This window comes from Saccharomycopsis crataegensis (assembly GCF_037102585.1).
Source record: "Saccharomycopsis crataegensis DNA, jcf7180000000074, whole genome shotgun sequence".
In the NCBI taxonomy this organism is placed as follows: domain Eukaryota; kingdom Fungi; phylum Ascomycota; class Saccharomycetes; order Ascoideales; family Saccharomycopsidaceae; genus Saccharomycopsis; species Saccharomycopsis crataegensis.
In genome coordinates this window covers 204000-227358 of record NW_027043821.1, presented here as the reverse complement: position 1 = coordinate 227358, position 23359 = coordinate 204000, and the positions used below count along the sequence as shown (strand labels likewise).

The 23359-nt window shown below is 38.6% G+C and overlaps 11 protein-coding genes across 11 annotated transcripts; 5 read left to right on the top strand and 6 right to left on the bottom strand. All coding sequences in view use genetic code 12, as the record gives it.

Moving 5' to 3' along the window:
* Positions 1-424: 424 nt before the first annotated feature.
* Positions 425-1192, bottom strand: RPS1B (40S ribosomal protein eS1 RPS1B; the record flags this gene model as incomplete). The annotated part of the gene is made up of 1 exon (XM_064995560.1): positions 425-1192. The coding sequence occupies one exon, from the start codon at positions 1190-1192 to the stop codon at positions 425-427; it is 768 nt and encodes a 255-aa protein (XP_064851632.1).
* A 584-nt stretch (positions 1193-1776) lies between these two features.
* On the top strand, positions 1777-2655 carry DASC09_019560 (HMG-box domain-containing protein; the record flags this gene model as incomplete). Its single annotated transcript, XM_064995559.1, has 1 exon — positions 1777-2655. One exon carries the CDS (start codon positions 1777-1779, stop codon positions 2653-2655), a length of 879 nt encoding a protein of 292 aa, XP_064851631.1.
* Positions 2656-3078: 423 nt separating this feature from the next.
* IRC21 (Irc21p) lies at positions 3079-3627 on the bottom strand (the record flags this gene model as incomplete). Its single annotated transcript, XM_064995558.1, has 1 exon — positions 3079-3627. The coding sequence occupies one exon, from the start codon at positions 3625-3627 to the stop codon at positions 3079-3081; it is 549 nt and encodes a 182-aa protein (XP_064851630.1).
* A 311-nt stretch (positions 3628-3938) lies between these two features.
* TEM1 (Ras family GTPase TEM1) lies at positions 3939-4583 on the top strand (the record flags this gene model as incomplete). Its single annotated transcript, XM_064995557.1, has 1 exon — positions 3939-4583. The coding sequence occupies one exon, from the start codon at positions 3939-3941 to the stop codon at positions 4581-4583; it is 645 nt and encodes a 214-aa protein (XP_064851629.1).
* A 198-nt stretch (positions 4584-4781) lies between these two features.
* DASC09_019530 (origin recognition complex subunit 1) lies at positions 4782-7463 on the bottom strand (the record flags this gene model as incomplete). Its single annotated transcript, XM_064995556.1, has 1 exon — positions 4782-7463. The coding sequence occupies one exon, from the start codon at positions 7461-7463 to the stop codon at positions 4782-4784; it is 2682 nt and encodes an 893-aa protein (XP_064851628.1).
* Positions 7464-7852: 389 nt separating this feature from the next.
* Positions 7853-9241, bottom strand: SPE1 (ornithine decarboxylase SPE1; the record flags this gene model as incomplete). The annotated part of the gene is made up of 1 exon (XM_064995555.1): positions 7853-9241. The coding sequence occupies one exon, from the start codon at positions 9239-9241 to the stop codon at positions 7853-7855; it is 1389 nt and encodes a 462-aa protein (XP_064851627.1).
* A 632-nt stretch (positions 9242-9873) lies between these two features.
* Positions 9874-12075, bottom strand: REX3 (RNA exonuclease; the record flags this gene model as incomplete). The annotated part of the gene is made up of 1 exon (XM_064995554.1): positions 9874-12075. The coding sequence occupies one exon, from the start codon at positions 12073-12075 to the stop codon at positions 9874-9876; it is 2202 nt and encodes a 733-aa protein (XP_064851626.1).
* A 789-nt stretch (positions 12076-12864) lies between these two features.
* On the top strand, positions 12865-15155 carry DASC09_019500 (uncharacterized protein; the record flags this gene model as incomplete). The annotated part of the gene is made up of 2 exons (XM_064995553.1): positions 12865-14549; positions 15125-15155. The coding sequence occupies 2 exons, from the start codon at positions 12865-12867 to the stop codon at positions 15153-15155; spliced, it is 1716 nt and encodes a 571-aa protein (XP_064851625.1).
* Positions 15156-15941: 786 nt separating this feature from the next.
* DASC09_019490 (uncharacterized protein) lies at positions 15942-17108 on the top strand (the record flags this gene model as incomplete). Its single annotated transcript, XM_064995552.1, has 1 exon — positions 15942-17108. The coding sequence occupies one exon, from the start codon at positions 15942-15944 to the stop codon at positions 17106-17108; it is 1167 nt and encodes a 388-aa protein (XP_064851624.1).
* An 853-nt stretch (positions 17109-17961) lies between these two features.
* DASC09_019480 (uncharacterized protein) lies at positions 17962-19770 on the top strand (the record flags this gene model as incomplete). Its single annotated transcript, XM_064995551.1, has 1 exon — positions 17962-19770. The coding sequence occupies one exon, from the start codon at positions 17962-17964 to the stop codon at positions 19768-19770; it is 1809 nt and encodes a 602-aa protein (XP_064851623.1).
* A 750-nt stretch (positions 19771-20520) lies between these two features.
* PRC1 (carboxypeptidase C PRC1) lies at positions 20521-22167 on the bottom strand (the record flags this gene model as incomplete). The annotated part of the gene is made up of 1 exon (XM_064995550.1): positions 20521-22167. The coding sequence occupies one exon, from the start codon at positions 22165-22167 to the stop codon at positions 20521-20523; it is 1647 nt and encodes a 548-aa protein (XP_064851622.1).
* Between the last annotated feature and the right edge of the window lie 1192 nt (positions 22168-23359).

Below are 23359 nucleotides of genomic sequence, written 5' to 3'. Positions count from 1 at the left end.
GTCATATGCATGATGGAAAATATATGGGTACACAAAAGGGCTGCCCTAATAGACTGAAATTAGCCAAATGGCAGCTAATGCTCTCTAGAAGCAAAGCACAACAAACGTTTTGATCGATAACAGAATAGCTTGTAGAAAAGCTTATCTTACTAGTTTGATCCAGTATGACAACAACGAGTGACACATTGTACACCCATAGATATTTGAGATTATTCCACCGACCATATGACCGCACGTCGAAGATCAATCTTCGGTTGTTGAAAAACTGTTGTAAATTTTGAGTTGACTTGAAAATACCATAAAACCATCTTACAATATTAAAACTTTATATGATACAAATAATTTTATTTGCAAAGTAGAGGATTGGGAACAAAAAGTAAAGTTGAATCGTTAAAACTATATTTTAGAGAAAAAATAAAAAAGTTTAGACAGTTTCCAAGACAACATCCTTGAAACCACCAACCTTCTTACCCTTTTCTTCACCAGAACCTTCACCGTGCAAAGCCAACAAAGAACCCAAGTCGAATTTTGGTTGTTTCAACAACTTGACTTTTCTGATGTGAACGTTTTGCAATGGGAAGATGGATTGGGTAGCTTTTTCAATTTCACGGCCAATGACTTCTGGAATCAATTTGGTGGTCAATTGAGTCAAAGTAGAGTTTTGGACTTCCTTGGTGATGATTTCAATAGCCTTCTTTCTGACAGCTCTGATTTGAGAAGATTGAGCGTAAGTGGTCTTTTTGATTTGGTTTTGTTGTCTTCTGGTGAAACCAATCAAGAACAATCTGACAACGTAGTCGTCAGCAGTCTTAACAGTGACATTGGCTTCAATCAAAGATTGCCATTTTCTAACAAGGGATCTGATCTTGTCAGAAGTGAAGTCGTAACCGTGGAAGTTGGTCAACAAGTTCTTACCTTGGACCTCATCGACTCTCAACTTGACCTTTCTGAAAGAGTAGTCTTCTTGTTTTTGCAAGTCAGCCAAAGAGACTTCGAAGATTCTGCCCTTCAAACCATCGGCAGCGTTCTTCAAACCAGTAGACTTGTTGATCAAGGTCTTACCGACATTTCTGGTTTCAAAGGTGGATGGAGCCTTGATGTCAAACCATTCTTTTCTGGTGAAAGGATCGACAACTCTCTTCTTGATACCTTTCTTACCCTTAGACAATCTCTTGTTCTTACCAACAGCCATTTTGATGTGTTGCAATTACTCTGGTCTTCTGTTATTAGGATAAGAATTATATCAAAAATTTTTCATATAGATGATATTTGTGAAAAAAGACCTACCTGCCTGAGCGAAGCCAGAGACCAGGGAGATCGCAAGGTTCTTAACCATATTTTTCCTACACGTGATGCGTGTGACAGATAAAAGTGCATGCCCTAAAAAAGTATCATGTGAGTGAAATCGAAAAAAACTGAAAACCTAAAAAGAAGCCCTCATGTGCCATTATGCATACTGGCCTCAAAACTGCCTCAAGGCCGGGAAACTTGGGTTGCTACGACAGTTTAGTTGTTTTCGTTAAAAAAGGGCGGTAAAAATGTAAACAAACAGCCAGTCAGAGGTCAGCGTTTATCAATCGAACCTTGCCTTTAAACCAATTGATCAGAATAGGTGGTATAATACCAAGATAAACTGAAACAGCTTATTGTACTTGTGTTGATCTCTATATTAAGGTTTTTCTTTTTTTTTTTTTTTTTGAGATCACTTTGAATCAGTTTTTATATATTTGCGAGACCCCAACTTCCCAGAAATTCCTAGGTTTGATATTATTTAAAATGTTGAAGGCTACAAGATTACCACTATTGAAACTCGTCTCTCCTGCGCTTCTTGGAAATCCATTGAGGGGAACTTTATGTCAATTCCTCATCAACAAGCAAAAGACCTCTCAATACGTCATCCAACCATTGTCGAAGAGATTTAACACCACTGTTGCCACCCCAAAAGCTCCACCAAAGAAGCAAGCAGTTAAAAAGACCTCCACCCCAAAGAAAAGCGCTAGTGCAAAGAAGACCAAGAAATCTGCTACAAAGAAAGCGGATGCCCCAAAGAAGACAGTTACCAAGAAAGTTTTTGGTGTTCCAAAGTATGAAGTTATCACCCCAAAAAATCTTTTCGCAAAGACTATTGCTGAGGAAGTAAGGAGTCAAAAATTGCATTCTAAAACCGCGGTCGAGAAATACATTAGTTCTAAGTTCGCCACCTTGTCAGAAGAACAATTGGATCAGTTCAAAGCGGAAAGTAAAAAGCTCAAAAGTAAGGACAAGCACAAGAAATTGAGAGAACAGTTGCCACCATATTATTCTGCATACATCGTCTATGCAAAGGAACAATTAGCACAGATTTACAAGAAAGGTGATAATGTTATTGAAAATATGAAGATTGTTGCCTCCAACTGGAAGAAATTGTCGGAATCTGAAAAAGAAAAATACCATGACATTTCTAAGGAATTATACAAAGCTTACAAAGAAAAGAAGGATGAGCTTGTGGCTAAATCCAAGGGCCCACTCCAGGCATATCCAGCGTTCGTCAAGACGCGTTTCGGACCATACAGTCAGCAACATCCAGGTCTCACTACCCCAGAAGTTTTGATATCGTTGGCGAAAGAGTGGAAAACCTTGGATAAAACTGAGAAACAAGCTTTCCAACTGAACTAGGTGTACGTATAATTGAGGCTTGAAACGAAATTTATTTACTCAGCCATTCTATGGGATTTTTTCGACCATGTTTTTTTTTTTTTTTTTTTCTTGTCTTCCACTTTAGATGGAAGAAACTATTTCTCATTGCAAAGGTTTTTTTTTGCTCTATTTTTTCATTCTGTACAATGCTTTTTATGAAGGAGTTTTGGAAATAACAATAATAATAATAATGATGAGTGAATATTGAATAAAATAATGTTGAATTAAATTAATTTCTACCATAAATGTGATGAATGCCAAAGTCCGGGATTATAATGATGATTCGCTCTTTTTATGCGTAGTAGCATCTCGACACGACAAAGAAAAAAACAACAACAACCACATAAAAATATAAAATCTGCCATTTGTGTAGCGTAAAGAAATAACAAGAGAACATTGAAATTATTGAACATAAAAACCGATAAAGCAAGTGTCCAAAATTCTTTCTGCGTTGACCCAGGCATGATATTTATTGAACAATGCTGTACCGTCGATTCCTGCACACTTCATCAATTCAGGGACCCCACCAGGGTGGAACTTTAAATAAGGGGTTATATTGTAGACTTTCCCCTTGATGACGGTCCAACAATCATCTTGTGATTTGTGTTTTTTCAATTCTTCCCTGGTGACTTTCATGGGGAAATCTCGAGGATCGATATTTCGAAGATTGGTACCTGAAGATTTTAGTACTGCCCAATCTAGTGGGGAATGGCCTGGTTCAAGACGGACTTTATTGCGACCGCGACCTTGACGATCGGAGGTCAAAGAATTTGATGCTCGCTGTGGAGAATTAGCGGCAGGAAATAAGGTAGTAGTAGTAGAAGAAGAGGAGGAAGAAGAAGAAGAAGAAGATGATGATGATAATGAAGGGACGGTGATGGATGATCCACCATTGGGACTCAATGTTGATCTGGGGGTTCTACTATTGACCAAATTCTGCCACAAACTCATTTTTTTTTTCTTTTTATTTCTTTGGGAAGACTAATTTTGAGATAAGGATATTCCTAATAAACTATTCAGAGAAATAGAATAGTAGTAACCTTTACGGTGGTGATGGTGGTGAATGTGAGTGAGAGTTTATTCTCAATTTTTTTTAATCCGATCGCGCGATGGCCTCAATGCAATAATATGCGTCCATCAGACGCCACGAAAAACTCCAAAGAAAAAAAAAAAAAAAAAAAAAGTAAAGAAGATGTTTTGATTTGGCTAAAATGTGTATGTGTAAACAAAGAAATACCGGTGTGTCAAAACATCTACATATAATGAGTGATAACAACAACAACAACAACACCATTGGTTCACAGACATCCCCCACAGATAACAATGCAGTGGCCCTTAAAGTGGGGCTCATCGGGGACGCGCAAATTGGCAAGACGTCGTTGATGGTGAAATACGTCGAAGGGTTATTCGATGAAGATTATACCCAAACTTTGGGAGTGAACTTCATGGAGAAATCGCTACATATAAAAAACAACGAAATTACTTTCTCGGTATGGGATCTTGGGGGTCAGAAAGAGTTTATCAATATGTTACCGTTAGTATCGAATGATTCGGTGGCGATCTTGTTTATGTTTGATTTGACAAGAAAGTCGACATTAAACTCGATTAAAGAGTGGTATCGTCAAGCAAGAGGTTTCAATAAGACAGCAATACCGTTTTTAATCGGTACAAAATACGATTTGTTCGTGGAGATGTCCCAGAAAGATCAGAAAGAGATTACAATCCAGGCAATGAAGTTTGCCAAGGCCATGAAGGCCAGTTTAATCTTTTGTTCCACCAGTCATTCGGTGAATATCCAGAAAATCTTCAAGATTATCTTATCAAAAGCGTTTGATTTGAAACTAACGCTACCAGAGATGACGGGGGTAGGCGAGCCAATATTAATATATAACGAATCGACTCTCTAGATTTTACACTTATAATATACAATGATTGTTTCTAATGACGCTTAATCTTAACAATAAGGATCCATACAAAACAAACTATCACAAGAATCCGAATAAAAACAACAACAAAACCAACAATAAACAATGCTAAATAAGAACAATAATAATAATTATAATACATAGAGGCGAAAAACGAAACAAAACACACAAAAAAAAAAATTAACCCAAAATCTTTTGGAACATCTTTTCTTTTCTTAAAGCGTTATGAACCTCATCGTCGGGAATACATAATTTCACCAATCTTGATTTATTTGCCTTGTTTTCTTCTTGGGTGATCACCCCTGCTTCAACCAATTGGTTGATTAAGAATTGCAAGCCCATCAATTGATTGGTTGGGGTGACAAAGAACGCTTCGAAAATGTTTTTGTCTTTGATAAGCCCGGATTTCAAATTCCGATCATTGACATTCAAAAATTCCATATTGATAATTCTCTTCATTTCATCAATTATATCGTTCATTTCATTTTCCGGGAATCCCGTGAATTTTTGTCGTCTAAGAATCGCGGCCAACAAGATTTTCCCTAGAACCGATAAATTCATCACAAACACCGCGGTGGGAGAATACGTAGTTTCTTGGATCGCCTTGATGACATGATGGATCCTCACGTAATATACCCCATTGGCATCCGTGATCGGTTTTTTACTGGAATTCTCTTTGCCTTTCTGTACGTACTCTTCCTCAGCAATCTCCACCGCTCTGCGACAAATCGATAATCCTCGTCTGGCGTCACCACTAACACTGGCAACTTTTCTCGAGGCAAATTCTATCGCTGATTTTTCAAATCTCAAAGATATTTGTAAACTGTCGTTCTTCTTATTCATGTTGGAGATCCGTTTATCAATGATGATCGATAACTGATCGTGAGTGTACCCGGGGAACAATAATCTGGTGAGCCCCAATCTCGAACTAATCTTGTTGGTCAACACCCGTTCTGGCAAATCCATAGTGTTGGCAATGGCAATGACAATCAACTTGGAGTTGGGATAAGTTGGCCAATTGAAGAAATTGTACATGATGCTTTGATTTTTGGTGATAATTTGATCAATTTCGTCCATTAGTACTACCAATGGGCGTTTATTGGTGTTTTTATCATCACTAAGATAACTTTCAATCAAGTTTTTGGCACTGTTAGCCGATACTCTTTTGCCACTGATTTTTTCCCACAAAATCTCGTAGCACGCATTAGGAGAAATAAGTTTCAAACCATTGATTTCCACGTAATCAAAGCTGTCGAGATATTCATAGGCTTTATCTTCTCCCTTCATCACTTTTTCCAGCATTTTTGCGGACACATATTGGAGATCACTAAGGCTCATTTTCTTGATATCCTTAAGACCATTGATGACTATTTGAGTGGTCGATAATTCCAGCTTCTTTTTAGGATGCTTCGTCTTGGCAGCTTCCAACTCATGAATTCTTTTCTCCATCGCTCCCATAATTTCGTTATTTTCCATTCTTTGCACTAATTCACTAACCACTTTTCTAATTGTGGCGGTTTTCCCGGTCCCAGGGGTACCACTGATGTAAATACAGCTCCCCATTTGCTGGGTAATCAAACTTTCTAAAGTAAGGTACAATTGAGCAAATTCTTCTTCACGACATGGTAACGATGCTCCTAAAGTAGAGGTGTGGAGTTGTTCTTTAGCATTTTGGAACCCTATTCTCTTTCTAGATGGGTTACCTTCATCAATCGCCCCCAAAGTCCCAATATCACCAGTATCCTCTTCCAATTTTAAAACCCTACTTGGAATCAGGGGAGTGGATTCACTAACTGATTTTTTCACTGGGGATTGCCTTTGTTTCTTCTTTTTGAGCCTTTTCCGCGATTTTTTAGGGGACTGAGTTCTTCTTGCTTTTCTTGTCCTTCTGGTGCTGGCCAAAGTGTCTTCATAATCGTCTCCTTCATCATCATCATCATCATTTACCATTACATCTTCCATTGACACATCTGATTCCGAGCTCTCACCCTCATTCATTTCGTAGTCACTAGATGATCCATCCTGTTGATTGTTTGAAGGCTCATCTTCTCCTTCTTCTGGTGGTGATTCAAGCTCATCACCCACCAACATTGTTTTCAATTTCGATTTATTAATGAATGGTTTCTTGGGCTTTTTAGGAGTCGTAGGCATCGCGTGTTTCCGAATCGATTTTAGGTACTCTTCATTTTCGTCGTACAACAACTTCTTCATGAACTGCAGAAACTTATCGACATTCTTCATTAAATCTTCTAATAGTTCCTCGTAATCGAACGCTTGCGAGAAATACGTAGCATCAATAGCCCGTTGACAGAAATAGCTCTGTCGTTTCTGCTTGTCCTTTAACAATTGGTATTTCTTAAACGAATACACGTCGATTTTCTTGATGATATGGGTACAATAAACGTTTTTCTGTTTAGGGGAAATGAAAAGTTCTTGATCGTCAATGGTATCTAAATCCACGGTTGATTTCACCCGAGCCCCGTTGAAAGCATCAAACACAAATTGATTAGTCTTTAGCGAAATTGCAGAAACGTCCACATATTCATCGGTATTTAGTCGCACGTTTTTAATCAAGAGCACTTCATCGAACGCTCGATTGATTTTTTTATGGTTTTGTCGATCGTAATAGAACCGTTCATTGTAGAGAATACAATCCCCGGATTGAATCACCAAATTGTCATCGCCTCTTTTCAAAATGATGCTGAACGGGTCGTCTCTGAAAGAACCTTGTTTACCTCTGGTCATTCTTGAAGATCTTCTGGAAGCACGAACCCTCTTCAGGGTTTCTTCCCCATCAAGCTGAAAGATCGCATCTCTTTGGCCAAACTCCCAGCCTTGGAAATCTGCTGGAGTATGTGCCATAATTGGATATATCCTTTTATGATTTATTTATTTATTTAATTTTTTACTTATTACTTATTGGCATTGTTGATGAAAGATTTCCTGAATTTTGGAGGGGGGAAAAAGTCCAAACACACAGAGGTTACGCAGCGCGCGTCCTTCCTTAAATGAATAACTAAAAAAAAAACAAAAAAAAAACATCGCTGCTTACACCAACTTCAGCATCTGCTGCGGCTATTATCATCATAATAAAAATACCACAAAGGAAGATCTATTTATAAGAAGAAATGTCAGCATTATACATGATCTTAACAATTTGATAAATAATCAAAGAAAAAAAAGAAGTCTGCAGTTTTATTTGCAAGACAACAACAGGGATTGAACCAACGGATCATCAGGTACAAACATCGCTAGATAATCCAATCCTCGCTAATTTTGTCGTATCTAACGTGCTCTTCTGATGAAATATAAACGATTTTTGACCGTTGGTTGAACCCATTGAAATCAGTGGTGGCTGCCAAAGTGTAAGCCCCCATGTTTCTGAAGAAAAACCAGTCGCCAACATTGACAGGATAGTTGATGGAAACGGTTTTGTTGATCACATCAGCACTATCACAAGTTTGGCCCCAGCATGATATCTCATACTCCCCATGTTTCCCGTTAAGGTCGTTTTGGATTTCGTCATAGAACCTGAAATGGTTATCTTGGGATAACACTTTAGGAATAGGAGTATAATGATCGTTGATGATACAGTTCATGTTGGCGTAAATCCCGTCATTGATATAAACCATTGGAATGTTGTCGTCATCATGGTACGAGTCTCTTTTCCCAATAATATTGGACGCCAAAGTGAAGGCACTGGTTGGGAAAAATCTTCCTGGTTCACTAATGATTCTAACTCCACTGTCGGTTGGGAAATATTGGTCCAAAGTGGTGTTCAACACAGTACAGACATTGTCGAAATTGTTGCTGATCATATATCCTCCTCCAAGATCCAACACATTCATGTTGAATCCCATGGACGTGGCTTGATCAAAGATATTTCTTGCATCTTTGATGGCCTTGATGATGGAATCAAACTCATCGGACCCAGCCCCGCAATGGAAATGAACTCCGACTAACTCAACTCCAAGGTCTTTTGCCTTGGCTAATAAAGAATCAACCGCAGAAAGTTTTGCTCCGTATTTTGTGGAGAGTCTAACCACTGCTGCTTTATCATCGGTTTCGATTCTGAGCAACGCTTTGCAATGAGGATGAATTTTGGCGATTTTCACCAATTCGTCCTCGTTGTCAAACACTGTCAAGTTGACATTGACTTCTTTGGCAAATTTCAAATGGGAATTGAATTTACAAGGGTTTGAAAACACGATTCTTGAAGGATCGATCCCTGATTGCAAAATGATTTCCATTTCTCTTTTGGAGGCGCAATCGAAATTGGCGCCCATTTTCCCTAAAATCTTGATGATTTCTGGATCGGTGTTACACTTGATGGCGTAGAAAGGATGGATTCTTGGGAGTTTATGTTTCCAGTACTGGTAAAGTCTATAGACTTCACCTAAGTCGCAAACAAAGAACGAGTTGTTGTCGTTATAAAAATCCTGGAATTCTGGGGATTGAAGGGTTTGGTACATGGCATGGCCAACTGCTTTGATTGATTTGTTGATGATGGCTAAATCATTGTGAGGGTTTTGGGCCTCGGCACTGTTGGATTGTGTTAAAATAGGTTTGTTGTTGTTGTTGTTGTTGTCAACGAGAAGTTCATTGAACGATCTGGAAGAGTCGACGAATAACGCTGTCATTCTTCGTAGTGGTAGGCTTGACAGTAGGTGTTAGAGGATTGGATGGCAACTAGTTGAATAGTTCTGGCTTCTGAATTCATCAAAAGCTCTCTCTTGGAAAGAATAGTTGTTGGCAATCTGGACAAGTTATTAGCTTTAATAACTGTTTAAAGAATTGGAAGTGGTGTGGATTAATAAAAATAATAATAATAGGGCACCTTTGTGATTTGTGGACAAAAGTAACGTCTTTTTTTTTGTTTATTTCTCTGTTTCTTTCTTTCTCTCCCTTGATTGGGTGTGAAAATTTTGTGAAAATCGACTGAGATAGAAAGAAGAAGAATGATGAGAATTGTAAAAATGTTTACAAAAATGAAACCAGAATGGTGAGGAAAATCTTTTTCTTTTCTACTGTTTGACTATTAAAGTTACATTGAGTTTTTTTCACATAATTTTTTTTTTTTTTTTTTTTTTTCACCGCCTCGAGGATCGGAGTGGAGTTTTTTTCTTTCTTTTTTTCATGTGCTCATGAGCACTGCAGTAATACTCATTTTTATTCCAACCCCACAACGTTTACCGTGAAAAAAATACCATGCTACAAAACATTACCCTAAGTATCTGAGTAGGCCAATCACTGGTGTATATTTTACTATTATTCATCTAATTCTAAACCTCACCAAATCAATCGCCCCTACCGAATCCTCCGTAGAATCATGCTCCCCCACCTGGATTTCCCTATTGAGACACTGCTGTACCAAATACTTCAACGACAATTTCCTCATCCCGTCTTTGTATATGATGGCCGTGTCAACAATTCGATAATGTATCAACCGCATCACGTTCAAATCATTCTCTAACCCATGCCCCACAATGATCGTCGTGTCATTGATGATTTGCCCTAACTCTTCCATCATCGTATGCCAACTGACGGAATTATCTGCATTGATGCAACTAATCCCACTGAACCTAGTATTATAATCAATAATATTCCCCTGTGGCCGGACTAACTTATCGTACAACACCTTGTGGGACTGGAAGAAATCGACCACCGTCAATCTCGCGAGTTCAAACCCTAAAGTGGTGTACACCATCTCCGCATCCATCCCCACAATTGCCGCCGCAGTGCTTCGATCGTCCCCCAACTGGCTGGTTCGCACAAACTGTCGAACTTTCGCCAATTCCCCCGGATCACTGTCCTTAAACACATGGTGCTCGTTGGTCTGACACCCTAACACTCGTTCATCGTTCCCAAAATCATCATGGGCAGAATTCGTGAATGTCAACTGGCAACAATCCCATTGGTAATATAATTTGAATTTCGAGTCCCGGCTGTAAACTTTTTTCCCGGGATGAAATTTGCAACTGCCTTTGAATGATCGAGATGGGGTAAATGTCGCATTGCATCTTTCACAATTCTTGGTGTTTTCTTTCTGGAAAGCTTTTGGTTTCTCCTCGGCAAAATTTTCAGAGTTTACAGTAATCTCTGGCTCCTTCACAACATACCCATTATTCTCTAAAGTCTCCACAGAATGGATAAACTTTTCCACTTTCCGTAATATATCGCCTTTGTCCTCTTTAGTAACACTCTTCTCACTCTTAGACTCTGTAATTTTCTTTGGTTTGATTCCTTTGGCAGCCCTCACAATATTTTCAATCGTCTTTCTCATCTGCTCATCTTTCTTCTTGACTTTCATCACCAAACTCTTGAACTCTCCAACATATATCTGTTTTGAAGATTTACTGGCCACTTGATATTCCAATTCAATTGCTACCTTGTTAGGTATCAGACAACTTTGAGTTTTCTTGAGTTCTCCTGCAAGGAGGGTGATGAATTTAAGACGTTGTTGGTGAGTTGAAGGCGGATAAGGCATGATAGGTTTTGCAAACACTTGAGAGACATCTTTCAACACCACTTTATGAGGCATTTTCTTTGATGAGTTATCTTTTGGTTTTGGAGTTGAGTTACTTGTTGTCGTCTTCATTGGAGTAGAAGTTTTCAGTTTGGAGGTGTTATTGATACTAATGGGTGCTGCTTTCATTACATCTGATTGTCTGTTATTTGATATATTTTTTCCCAATTTAGCTTTCTTCGAATCACCAGCCGCTGCAGAATCTGAATTTCTTTTCCTGGTGTTGTTCTCAGAAGACTCTTTCATTCCAATCGACGTATCAGCATTGGCTTTTGGTTCACTAGCTAGAATTTTCTGTTGTGCATTTTTCTGCAGCCCTTCTTTACCTTCACTTTGGTTAATAAGAGCATTGTCTTGAAGATCATTGTTCTCTTTCTTTTCCATATCGTGATTTATTGATTTCCTGGTTTCAATTTGCTTCTTTGCTTGATCTTGATTCTCCTTGCTATTATCATGTGGCGCTTTCTTGATTTCTTCCTTGACCTCATTATGAGTTGTAATATCTCTATCATGCTTTTCTTTAACTTCTTCAGTCACTTCAGGTTTCTTATGATCTTGAGCTATTATATTAGTATTGTTATTCACTTCTCCAATAGTTTCCTGTTTTTTAAATACCATCTCTGGTTTTCTAAGTTTCTCCTCTATTAATAATTGATCCAGTTTTCCTGGCTTCACTTTTGCATTGATTGGTACATTCAGTGTGGTCCCCAAATGCTTTATTGGAGTTTCCTGAATGTCAGCAGATTTTCTCAAAACTGTATCTGATTTAATCACAGAACAATTTCCACCACTGCCAACATTATTGGCTTGGACCCTTGATGGGGGTTGTTGCACTTGATCTGGTTTTTTCGTCGAGTGTAAAAAGACACAATCCGCCAATTTACAATTCCCATCCATGGGACATCGGATCTTCAATTTTTTGAAGATCTCGCAACCCGAAGAAAGCATTGGTGATTCAAACTATTGAAACTTGTTGTTATATGACGATACACAGCGGCATCCATCCATCACTGGCCAGAAAAAGGTTGTGGTTTTTTTTCACAAACGTAAATTCAGGTGCACCAAATCGTTGGGTTTTTACAAAAAATAGCTTTTATTAACAGTTATAAGAGGAGAAACTTTCCATGAACGCTGTCATTTAAATATCACCTTGAATAATTTTTTCGAGTTGATAGTGTATCAGCATCGATTCAAAATACTATCTCTATGTAACTAATCGAAGTTAAAAGATTTAAATACCAAGCGCGACAATATGACCGCTGCTATTAACGCTTCCCACCAATACATTATGATTATTACCATACTCGGATATCCAGTTGCAACTAACATTTTTCGTCCGTGGAAGAAAAGGACTTAGTATTTAAAGATACGCCAAATGTATCAGCCGATAGTATACAGTAGAAGTCATTAATTAGAGATTAATTGGTAGGCGAAATCAATATCATACTAACACAGTGCCCACCAGTTTGTTAATTAGAAGCTCATAGCAATATGTTCCTGACTATTGCTTCTTGCTTCTTGCTTCTTGCTTGTCTGCATTGTGGTTGCCTTTAATAATTACTTGTAGTCTAGAACTATCAATACAGCAGACATAGTTTAGATACCATCGTCGTGGTATTCTCTAGCGTGTTGCTTAGGAACAGAAAAAGCAAGCTTGCTCTCGTATATCAACTAAGATGATAGAAAAAACCCATTATCTTCCCAAAATTCAAGAAATTCAAAAAACAAAAATTAGAGATGAGTGATAATCAACTTGGAGAGAGTGCCATGTCTGGTTTTGGGTACACTGAAGAGGAAGAAAATTTGAATTATGAGCGACAAAATGATGCCAGGTACCAGAGGTTAATTGACCAGCTTGAAAAATATGAAAACTATAACTTTGACTATCATGATGTGGATGAAGACTTGAATTACAGTGAAATGTGGACACTCATTGACACTGTGCTACTGCACCGTCTATCTCACCGCAACTGGTACAGAGCAGTGTTATCCTTACCTGTTTTCAAAATTTCCGGCTGGAATTATGATAGTACAATTCCTGCTGATGCAATCACCGCTAAATTTGTTGAGGCCACTGGATTTGATAAAGCATTGCGTCCCATACTGTTTGAACCTAACTATCCGCTTTTTGATTATGACCTTCAAGAGAAAATACATGCTTTCGCGTGCCGATTGGAAAGAAGAATCAAAGATGATGAGCAGTGTCTTAGTGATACACCACGCTGGCACTATCATCCGATTTCGCGTGAAGAAGTGTCAAATTCTGAGAATTTGAATATGCTTATTTTCCATGACATTCTTCGTGTTCTTAGATTGCTTTTTCCTGCTCTCAGTGTTGAATGTCGGTCCACTGATTTTGTATTTAAGGGTGGGCCAAATTCGAAACCAGTGTTTCCCATAAAAATGGCTAGCTCCGATATATCTGCAGTGCACTTGTTAGCACTGTACGGATTTGTTGGAATTAAAGAATCACCAACAGACATCTCATTCAGCATCATGCGCCAGTTGTTGAGGCTTGCCATGACCTACAAGCTGGACCTTGTGGGGTTATCGGATTTTGAGCATCTTCTAATTATCAAATTTCTTCCATACTCTCGCGACGGTGTGGTTCTGTATGATTACAAGTTGTTTGATTTGAACTCGACTCCTATTAACATAAAATGGGCAATTACAGTAATGGTGTATTATGAAGTCGCGCTCAGCGATGATGAGAGAAAGGAGAAGGAGAGAAGGATGGAAGAATTGCATGATAGTTTGGCATTGAGTAAAGACGAATTGAAAAAGATTGGAAACCAGCAGATTCCAAAGATTGAAAAAGATCAAAGACCGCGGCCTGCCACTAGTGCATGGGAGTCAACGAATATTGTTTGTACTCCAGACTACTTGAGTATTTTGGAAGCAGGTAAAGGGAAAGTTTTTTGCATGAAGAAGGTAGAATTCATTGACTGTATTGATGCTAATAGATTTCATATTTCCAATGATACTGATGAAATCACCTTGAGGTTTGTGGACATGCATGAGTTGAGACGTTCTTATTCCCTAGACGAGCGGGGCAATTTTTCGATGCCATTTTTCCATAAAGTGAAAAAGGAAGCTATCGATCAGTTTTATGGAGAGATTGAATGCTATGAGAGAATTGAGGCGTACAATAAGCTTCATCCTGGATCTGATGAGAGAGTCCATTGCCCTCGATTTCTAACCTATGGGTGTGGAGTGATTGCTACGCGATGGGAGTTTGTGAGCGGATTGTTCTTTGCTACTGAAAGATTGAAAGGCAAGAAAGCAGCGACTCCCGGAGAGTTTGCTAAAGGGATCAAAGAGATTGAGAAGCTAGCGAGCATTGGTATCAAGTTTTCTTATCTTGGCACGGAAATGTTTTTTATTGTCGATGATGAGTTCCATATTTTTGATTTCAGTACGGCGTTATTGGTGGAGCCATTTGATCCAAGGCTCGATGTTAAGAAGTACAAGCGAACATTTCTTGATGATCATCTTTGGAGGTGGAAATAGTTTCAGGATTTAAGATTGGCTTGGATGTTGAACTAAATGTCGATTTATAGATATTAATGTAATGATAATAATAAGTATAAAGTAAATGTAAACTTTTAATAATATATAAACAGGAATTTGTTTGTGAGTCTTGATTGTTCTATATACATGCTAATAATGACTATCAATCGTCGAAAGCTACAAAAGTAGTGGAGTCCTTGGTCATCGAGCCATGTTAGGAGGTCTGTACTACTGGCAGACAATATGCACGTGCTGAGATGACGTTTTCATTTGTATATTTCAAGTAAGTGGTACTGAAACAAAGCTGACCAACCATCGTGTCACCTAATAGGAGTAATCATCAACTTATACATGAGGATGTTTATTTTCTATGGTTGGCTGTGACAATATTTCAGGTTAAATTTGGGGGCGAAGGACGTTAGAAAAGAATGTAGTGGTTTATGGAGAAGATAAGAATTTATAGTTTCTTTTAACAACAAATATGTAGGATAAGTACGAACTTCTGGTATTTACACTAACTCCTCATCCAGCTCGTTGGCAGGTGGTCGGCTCTTATTGTTGGAAACTGGCTCGTTCGTCGCCTATGATTAACCTATACCATGTGTGAATGTCGGCTCATAACACCAAATACTTCCACTACTTTTGTAGATTTTGACTATCATTAATTAGTACTATTATCATGTATATAGACATATAAGACTCACATTCAAATTTCCGGCTTATATACTATTAAGCATTTTTATTTACTTTATATTTTATTATCATTACATTAATATTTTTAAGGTGAAATTTAGTTACACGTCCAAGACAATCATGAGCTCTGAAGCTACTGCTGAACCAGATCCATTGCAGCTCACCACGAATCTCACGATACCACTGGGTTTGTCACTGTCAAGGATTTCAATGATCTCAAAGACATGGTATTTAGCATGTTGACCATGATGAAATCCACTATTCCTACCCCTAGTGGCCATCCATTAACCAAACCAGACCAACACATACAATAATTGTCAGTGAACAATTCAATACTAACATATTATTCACAATTGCAAGCCATTGGCGATCAAGGTCTTCCCAGGACACCCTTAAATTTCCTATGCTTTCCAGAAATAGAAACTCTTAAATTTCTTTCCCAAGACGCCCTTAAATTCCTTCCCAGAAATGGGCACCCTTAAATTTCCTATACTTCCCAGGAATTATTTATAAATTACTGAGGATCGCAGAGGTTTTGAAAGTTAAAGATCTTTTCCTTTCAAATACTTGTCTAAATTTTATTTCTTTCATCCAAGGAGCAAAAGTCACAGATGGCTGGGAGACGACAAAGTGAAGAACAACAACAACGTGAAGCACAACAACAACGTGAAGCACAACGACAACGACAAAATCAAGAACGCGCAGAGCGACAAAAAATGCGTGCAGAACAGCAGGAAGCACGACAACATGAAAAGGAACAACATGAAAAGGAACAACAACAACAACAACAACAACAACAACAACAACAACGTGAACTGGAAGCCAGCTACAACACAGCCAGGGATTTTTTCAACAAGCGTTTATACAATTTCGACTATCATTTTTTAAACCAAAATATGGATTTGGCAAGAAAAAAACACCTTATTGACTATATCTCAACTATGGATCGAGGACCAGATTATTGGTTCAGCATAGCATTGTCCTTACCAATCCAAAATGTGAATTATGCAAATTCCCACACTCAGTTAGCGGCACAAAGGGAGTCAGCCACTAAATTTGAAAGGGAGTTACGTCCAATAAAGTTCCAGTTGGACGTAACTGGGAATATAAGTGATGCATTTTTCCAATCAAAGATACAAAATCTAGGGACTGCTTTACAATCACAGGTTGGGAAAGAAAATACAGAACGCTTGCATGATCTTTTCAATGATACAAGAAGTTCAAGCTTGGTCAACCAAGGGATCAGGACCGAGGCTTGTCTCACATGGTATTTACAGATGTTTGTTTTTCATGACATTACCACCATCCTTGAACTTTTATTTCCCAACCTTGTCGCTGAACCTCAAGTTAAGATTGACAAAAAGGGAACCGTCGATTTTCTCTTCCGAGTGACACCTGAAAATGTGCACACTGCCTTTCCGATAGAAGTGAAACGGGGGAACATTACTGGAGTGCCGTTGCTAGCACAGCAGCCTGCAACTGTTGAATTCACCATCATGCGTCAATTACTTAATTATGCAAGACTCTTTCACCTGGAAATAGTAGGGCTAAGCGATTTTGAACGCTTGATCGTCTTCAAGTTTAATTTTGGCATCGATAATGGGCAAGCAGGATTAGTTCAGTATCAATATAAAGTGTTCAACTTAAAATCTACGCCCATTAGCATGAAATGGGCCATTGCAGCAATTGTTTTCAGTCAGCTATCTCGCTCAGCTCAAGAAAAGCAAGAACACCGTGATACAATTGACATATTCTTCGAAGCGCTAAAACGCCATTAAGAGCCAGTAGTTTTATCATTTTTTTTTTTACATTTGATTATTTTTATCAACTCAATACATTTTGACTTTTGAATTATATTCCAAAAAAAAATACATTATCAGCCCCTTAGGTGTAGTTATTTTATTTCCGGTGTGTATTGAGAGTTTCATTTAGGACAACAATTCCCAGATAAGTAAAACCAGTGAACTTTTAGTAAGGGTTCATAACCATGCAGTGACATGGACCCCAATTCCCGGGTTTAGTTGTCCTGTCCTGTCCTGTCCTGTCTGTGCCTGTCAACTTTTTCAGGTGGGTGAGCGAGAAAGGTTTCTTTCACACATCGTTCGTGGACAAGAAGGCCGGTAATTAATGTGATACCGTGATACCGACAGCCAAAATTCAGGCAAGAGACTCCCTAGGAAGAAAAAAAAAAAAGGATAACCCTATTCTTAGTAAGGTTTCCTCTCCTACAAGTTCGGCATTGATTAACTCGGCAATCGTCATACCCCTCAGGGTCTACACTATCGGCATGGACAGCCTGTAACTCGAGAGAGCGTGAAGCCAGCTAGGCATCATATTATCATGTAAATTATATGACGAGGACATTCGGAAAATATTTGGCGAGTCCCGGTAATGACTGAAAAGAAAAAAAAAAAAAAGGAAGAAAAAAAGGGAGAGCATGATTGCTTAAATGACAATATCAAAGTAGAAAAGTAAGGAAAATAAAAACAAGCAATGCTTGCTGTAAAAAAAAAAAAAAAAAAAAAGAACCAATATAGTCCAAAGTTCAAGAAAACCCAAAAAGAATTTGTATTTTCTTTGTATTATACACCAGCATCCAACTTAATGGAAAATTGAAAAACTGAGTTTGAGATGGCTGACACTCAAGAACATCAAAGTCATTTCAGGAACAAAAGGTCAATTGATCTACTTGAACAGAGCGACACGTCTGATTTCGAGTACAATACAGAGGAAGAAAATTTGAATTATGAGCGACAAAACAATGCCAGGTACCAGAGGTTAATTGACCAGCTTGAAAAATGTGAAAACCATAACTTTGACTATCATGAAGTGGATGAAGATTTTAGTTTTGAAAAAATGCGACAACTTATTGAAACTATGCAAAGACAACCCCAATATCACCGCTACTGGTACAGGGCAGTATTGTCCTTGCCTGTCTATAAATGGATCTACGATTGGAATTATGATGGCACAATTCCTGCCAATGAGTTTACGGCGAAATTTGTTGAGGCCACAGGATTTGATATTGCGCTGCGTTCGATGCTGTTTGAGCCCAACCTTGAGATTCATTATTTTGACTTGGAAGGTAAAATGAATAGTTTGGAGAACCTGTTGAAAAGAAAAATCAATAATTATGAACGGTGTCTTAGTGGTATATCACCCTCACAGTATGTTCCATCATCATCGCGTGACAAGGTGTCGAATTCTGAGAATCTTCGTGAGTGTGTCCTCAATGATATTTGTTGTGTTCTTAGATTGCGTTTTCCTGCTCTCAGTGTTGAATGTCGGTCCACTGATTTTGTATTTAAGGGTGGGCCAAATTCGAAACCAGTGTTTCCCATAAAAATGGCTAGCTCCGATATATCTGCAGTGCACTGGTTAGCACTGTACGGATTTGTTGGAATTAAAGAATCACCAACAGACATCTCATTCAGCATCATGCGCCAGTTGTTGAGGCTTGCCATGACCTACAAGCTGGACCTTGTGGGGTTATCGGATTTTGAGCATCTTCTAATTATCAAATTTCTTCCATACTCTCGCGACGGTGTGGTTCTGTATGATTACAAGTTGTTTGATTTGAACTCGACTCCTATTAACATAAAATGGGCAATTACAGTAATGGTGTATTATGAAGTCGCGCTCAGCGATGATGAGAGAAAGGAGAAGGAGAGAAGGATGGAAGAATTGCATGATAGTTTGGCATTGAGTAAAGACGAATTGAAAAAGATTGGAAACCAGCAGATTCCAAAGATTGAAAAAGATCAAAGACCGCGGCCTGCCACTAGTGCATGGGAGTCAACGAATATTGTTTGTACTCCAGACTACTTGAGTATTTTGGAAGCAGGTAAAGGGAAAGTTTTTTGCATGAAGAAGGTAGAATTCATTGACTGTATTGATGCTAATAGATTTCATATTTCCAATGATACTGATGAAATCACCTTGAGGTTTGTGGACATGCATGAGTTGAGACGTTCTTATTCCCTAGACGAGCGGGGCAATTTTTCGATGCCATTTTTCCATAAAGTGAAAAAGGAAGCTATCGATCAGTTTTATGGAGAGATTGAATGCTATGAGAGAATTGAGGCGTACAATAAGCTTCATCCTGGATCTGATGAGAGAGTCCATTGCCCTCGATTTCTAACCTATGGGTGTGGAGTGATTGCTACGCGATGGGAGTTTGTGAGCGGATTGTTCTTTGCTACTGAAAGATTGAAAGGCAAGAAAGCAGCGACTCCCGGAGAGTTTGCTAAAGGGATCAAAGAGATTGAGAAACTAGCGAGCATTGGTATCAAGTTTTCTTATCTTGGCACGGAAATGTTTTCTATTATCGATGATGAGTTCCATATTTTTGATTTCAGTACGGCGTTATTGGTGGAGCCATTTGATCCAAGGCTCGATATTAAGAAGTATAAGCGAACATTTCTTGATGATGATCTTTGAAATCCTAATGTTTTGAATTATGTGATGCTGAATTTTCCATTTTTCTTTCTACATAATGTTTATATACATGTGCTGGAATGATGTTTTCATTTGTCTATTCTTGTGTAGTTCATGTTGAAATAACATGAAAAAAACTAGCCCAACCATATGCGACACCTACCAAGAAAAACTGTCAACTCATAGATGAAGCATATTTCTTCTCAGCTGTTCAGTGAGCTAGTAGTTCAAGATGAAATCGTATTTCATATTTTGACAGATTTATCTAAAATGACACCATGAGGAAAAGGAGTCAATAATACAATAAATAAAGGATCAAAAAAAAAAAAAAAAATGTCATCGTATAGCCCCCATATCTTACAAGTATTCAATTGTAGATGAAATAAAAAAAAGTGTGTGTAGTCCATTATTTAAAGACATAATTCAAGAAAATCAAAAAAAGAATCCCAATTAATTAAATCAACCCGCTTAAAAATAAGCTTTCAAACCTTGCAAATTTGAAAAGAAATCTAATAAAAGGGTAGCTCAATACTCTGAGAGAGAGAAAATATAGAGAAGCAAAAAAAAAAAAAATAAAAAAATCCAAGCACAGAAAAAACCATCAAGTTAGGTATATATCAAAAAATAAAGCAAAAAGAATATATATATATATACTATTTTGTTTCTGTGATATTTTTTTAGAAAAAAATTTGTTCCAATTTTATTAAGTTGATTTAGAAAAAATCAAAATACCTCACGGGAAGTACAAGAAATCTACTCAGACAAAGTATATTCACCAGAAATCCATCTGTTGAAGAAATCCAAAGAAGCTTCTGGCTGATCCATTGGAACCATATGGCCACCGTTGAATAATCTCAAGAAAGTGAATTTATCAAAGTTCTTGACTTCACCAGCATGTTCGCCAGCCAAAGTGTAGTAGTTATGCAACTTTGTCTTGGCGAATTGTTCATGTTTACTGTATTCCAAGTAGTCGGACCAACCGTGGTTACCCAACCAGTTGCAAATAAAGTCCTTATCACCGGCATAAATAATGACTGGCAAATCATAAGTGTCAAGCAATTCAATAACCTTGGTGTGGTAAGGTTTCATCCAGTCACCAGCGAAAAGGAAGTTTCTGTTAATATCCATGTTACAAGATTGGTATTCGTCAACTTCGGCACCGACGGCTTCTTTAACGTAATCTTGGTTCAAGTAATCATCAATGTAAGCCAATCCTTTGTAACACAATCCCCCTGGGGCACCAGATTCACATGGAGAGCGGATATCGTACACGTTAAGACCGGTCTTCTGGTAAGGGCCAAAAGCTTGGTTGTTACAGTAAATAGCTGCAGGAACACAAGACCAGACCGATTCGGTTTCATAACAAGATTTAATCAAGTTGAGACATTTTGGTTCATTTTCCAACATGGCATCACATTCTTCATCGGACAACACTTGAGGGTGACCACCTTCACCACAGGCCATTGGCTGGTAGTATTCGTATTGTCTCAAAGGATCGGTCAAACCGTTACCAATAAGCACTGAGGTCAAATTGAAGTTGTTGGTGTCTTGGTGTTCCAAGATTTCTGCGGCGAATACCGGGATATAGTGACCGGCATAAGATTCACCGGCAATATGGAAGTCTAAGTGGGAGTATTCTGGGAATTGCTTGAAAAACAAATTGAGGAAAGCGTGGACGTCTTTGCCGGCAGCAATGGTGTCGCTGACCCCACCAGAAGAGTAAGAGTAGCCGACATTAACTGGTTGATCCAAAAAGATGACACTGGCGTTGTTGTTCCAAGAGTATGGGTTGTCGATTGGTTTCAATTCAGCGTTGATGGAGGAAGGACCCAATTCAAAGAACAAACCGGTCAAAGAGGAGCAGCCCGGGCCACCGTTCAACCATAAAACGACTGGGTCATTGGCAGGGTCGTTTCTTGATTCAAAGAACCAATAAAAGAAATGCTTGTCTTCGTCTTCGACATCCAAGTACCCCGAGTATTGTTTAGTGGAGTCGACCCCCAACTTGGCGGCATTGGTTTTCTTGACTCTCAATTGGTGGTTTGGGTGGGAGGCGTCGGCGACCTGGAAGTCCCAGTTGCTCTTCTTGGAGTGTTTCTTTGGCTGGGAAACGAACTGCAAGTTGGAGACGATGGAAGGAAACTTCATGGAGATTTCTGACCAGGTAATTTTGATATCGTTAGACAACGAGTCCAAGGAGACACCCAAAGCATTTGCGGCGGATTGCAACAAGGTGGAAGCACCGTCGAATTGTGAGTGGAGTTTGTTTTGGATGTTTTCATTGATAAGGGGACGTTGCTGGTTATTGTGGGGGGCGAGGATGTCCACAAACGAGTTGGAAGCGGAGGCAGAAGAGGCACCGATGAGGTATGCGAGGGGCAACAAGGCAGACAACTTCATATTGGGTATGGGATGTTTTGTCGTATGATTGTTGATGGAAGGAAGAGAAAGAGAAAGAGAAAGAGAAAGAGAAAGAGAAAGAAGAGAAGGGCGATGGGGTTTTGTGCCTAATCAGGCGGCTGGACAGGGCGCGGGCTTCTAGTATAATGGATCAATCGATCGATCGCAAATAGGGGAGGAGGGAGCTGGGCTAACCAGCAGTGTACACATACGATAGGATAGCACGGTTATCGTCACCCTGCTTTCATCTATAATCCTTAACCTACTATTCTTCTGTCAATCAACTCACAACTCAATTAGTTGATGAATTAATTATTTTAATTCACCGATTTCATTTTATTTATTTACACTGAATAATCATACACCTTACTGTGTTTATACCCGCAGAAGTCAGTGTTCCCAGCAAGTTGTTGCATCCCGAACCATTTTTTTCGTGGGGTTGCGAGTTCATCAAATAGCTGGAGACTAATTACTGTGATGGTTATTCGACTTTCTTACTACTATACTTAACGCAAGATCAGCAAAGATAGGTATTATTATAGTACAAGGAATAACCGTTCATCCTTATTGGTATTATTCGCTGTGCCGCGTGATTGCCAAAGCAAAAAGTAAAAAGTGTAGGAGTGTTTTCTTTATAAGATGTGAGCAGAATATTTGCCGAATGTATCAGAAGACTTCATAATGGCGAGTAATAGCCAAAAAGAATATCTCAGCAAGATTGTGAAAAATTGGAAATCACAAGAGTTGAGCAAAAAATGTCATTGTCTTTTCCTCTTTTGTTACAACCACTTGATGATATTTGACCCTTACATGTATTAAATGAAACAGTTTTACAGAATGGAACCACCCACCCAAAGAAAAGGGGTAGAAAAAAAAAAAAGGCTGCCTGCTCCAAGCACCGCCAGTCTTTTGAGCTTGAATGGTTTGACGAGATATCTTTTGGATGAATTGAATGAAATAGTTGTAATAATAGAATTTTTCCCAAGAGGAGGCGAGGAAGGCCCATTCTGAAGGCTCAGGGCGGCGGCTGGTCGGTTTATTCACAGAACATGAACTACGTCATTAGTGGGTAGACTCTCCTTTAATCTACCATAACAAGCTCGCAAGCTATCATGAAATAACTCGGGCTATTACAACAAGCAATAGAGACAGAAATTTCTTTGTCATTTTTTTTTTTCTTTTTACTTATTTC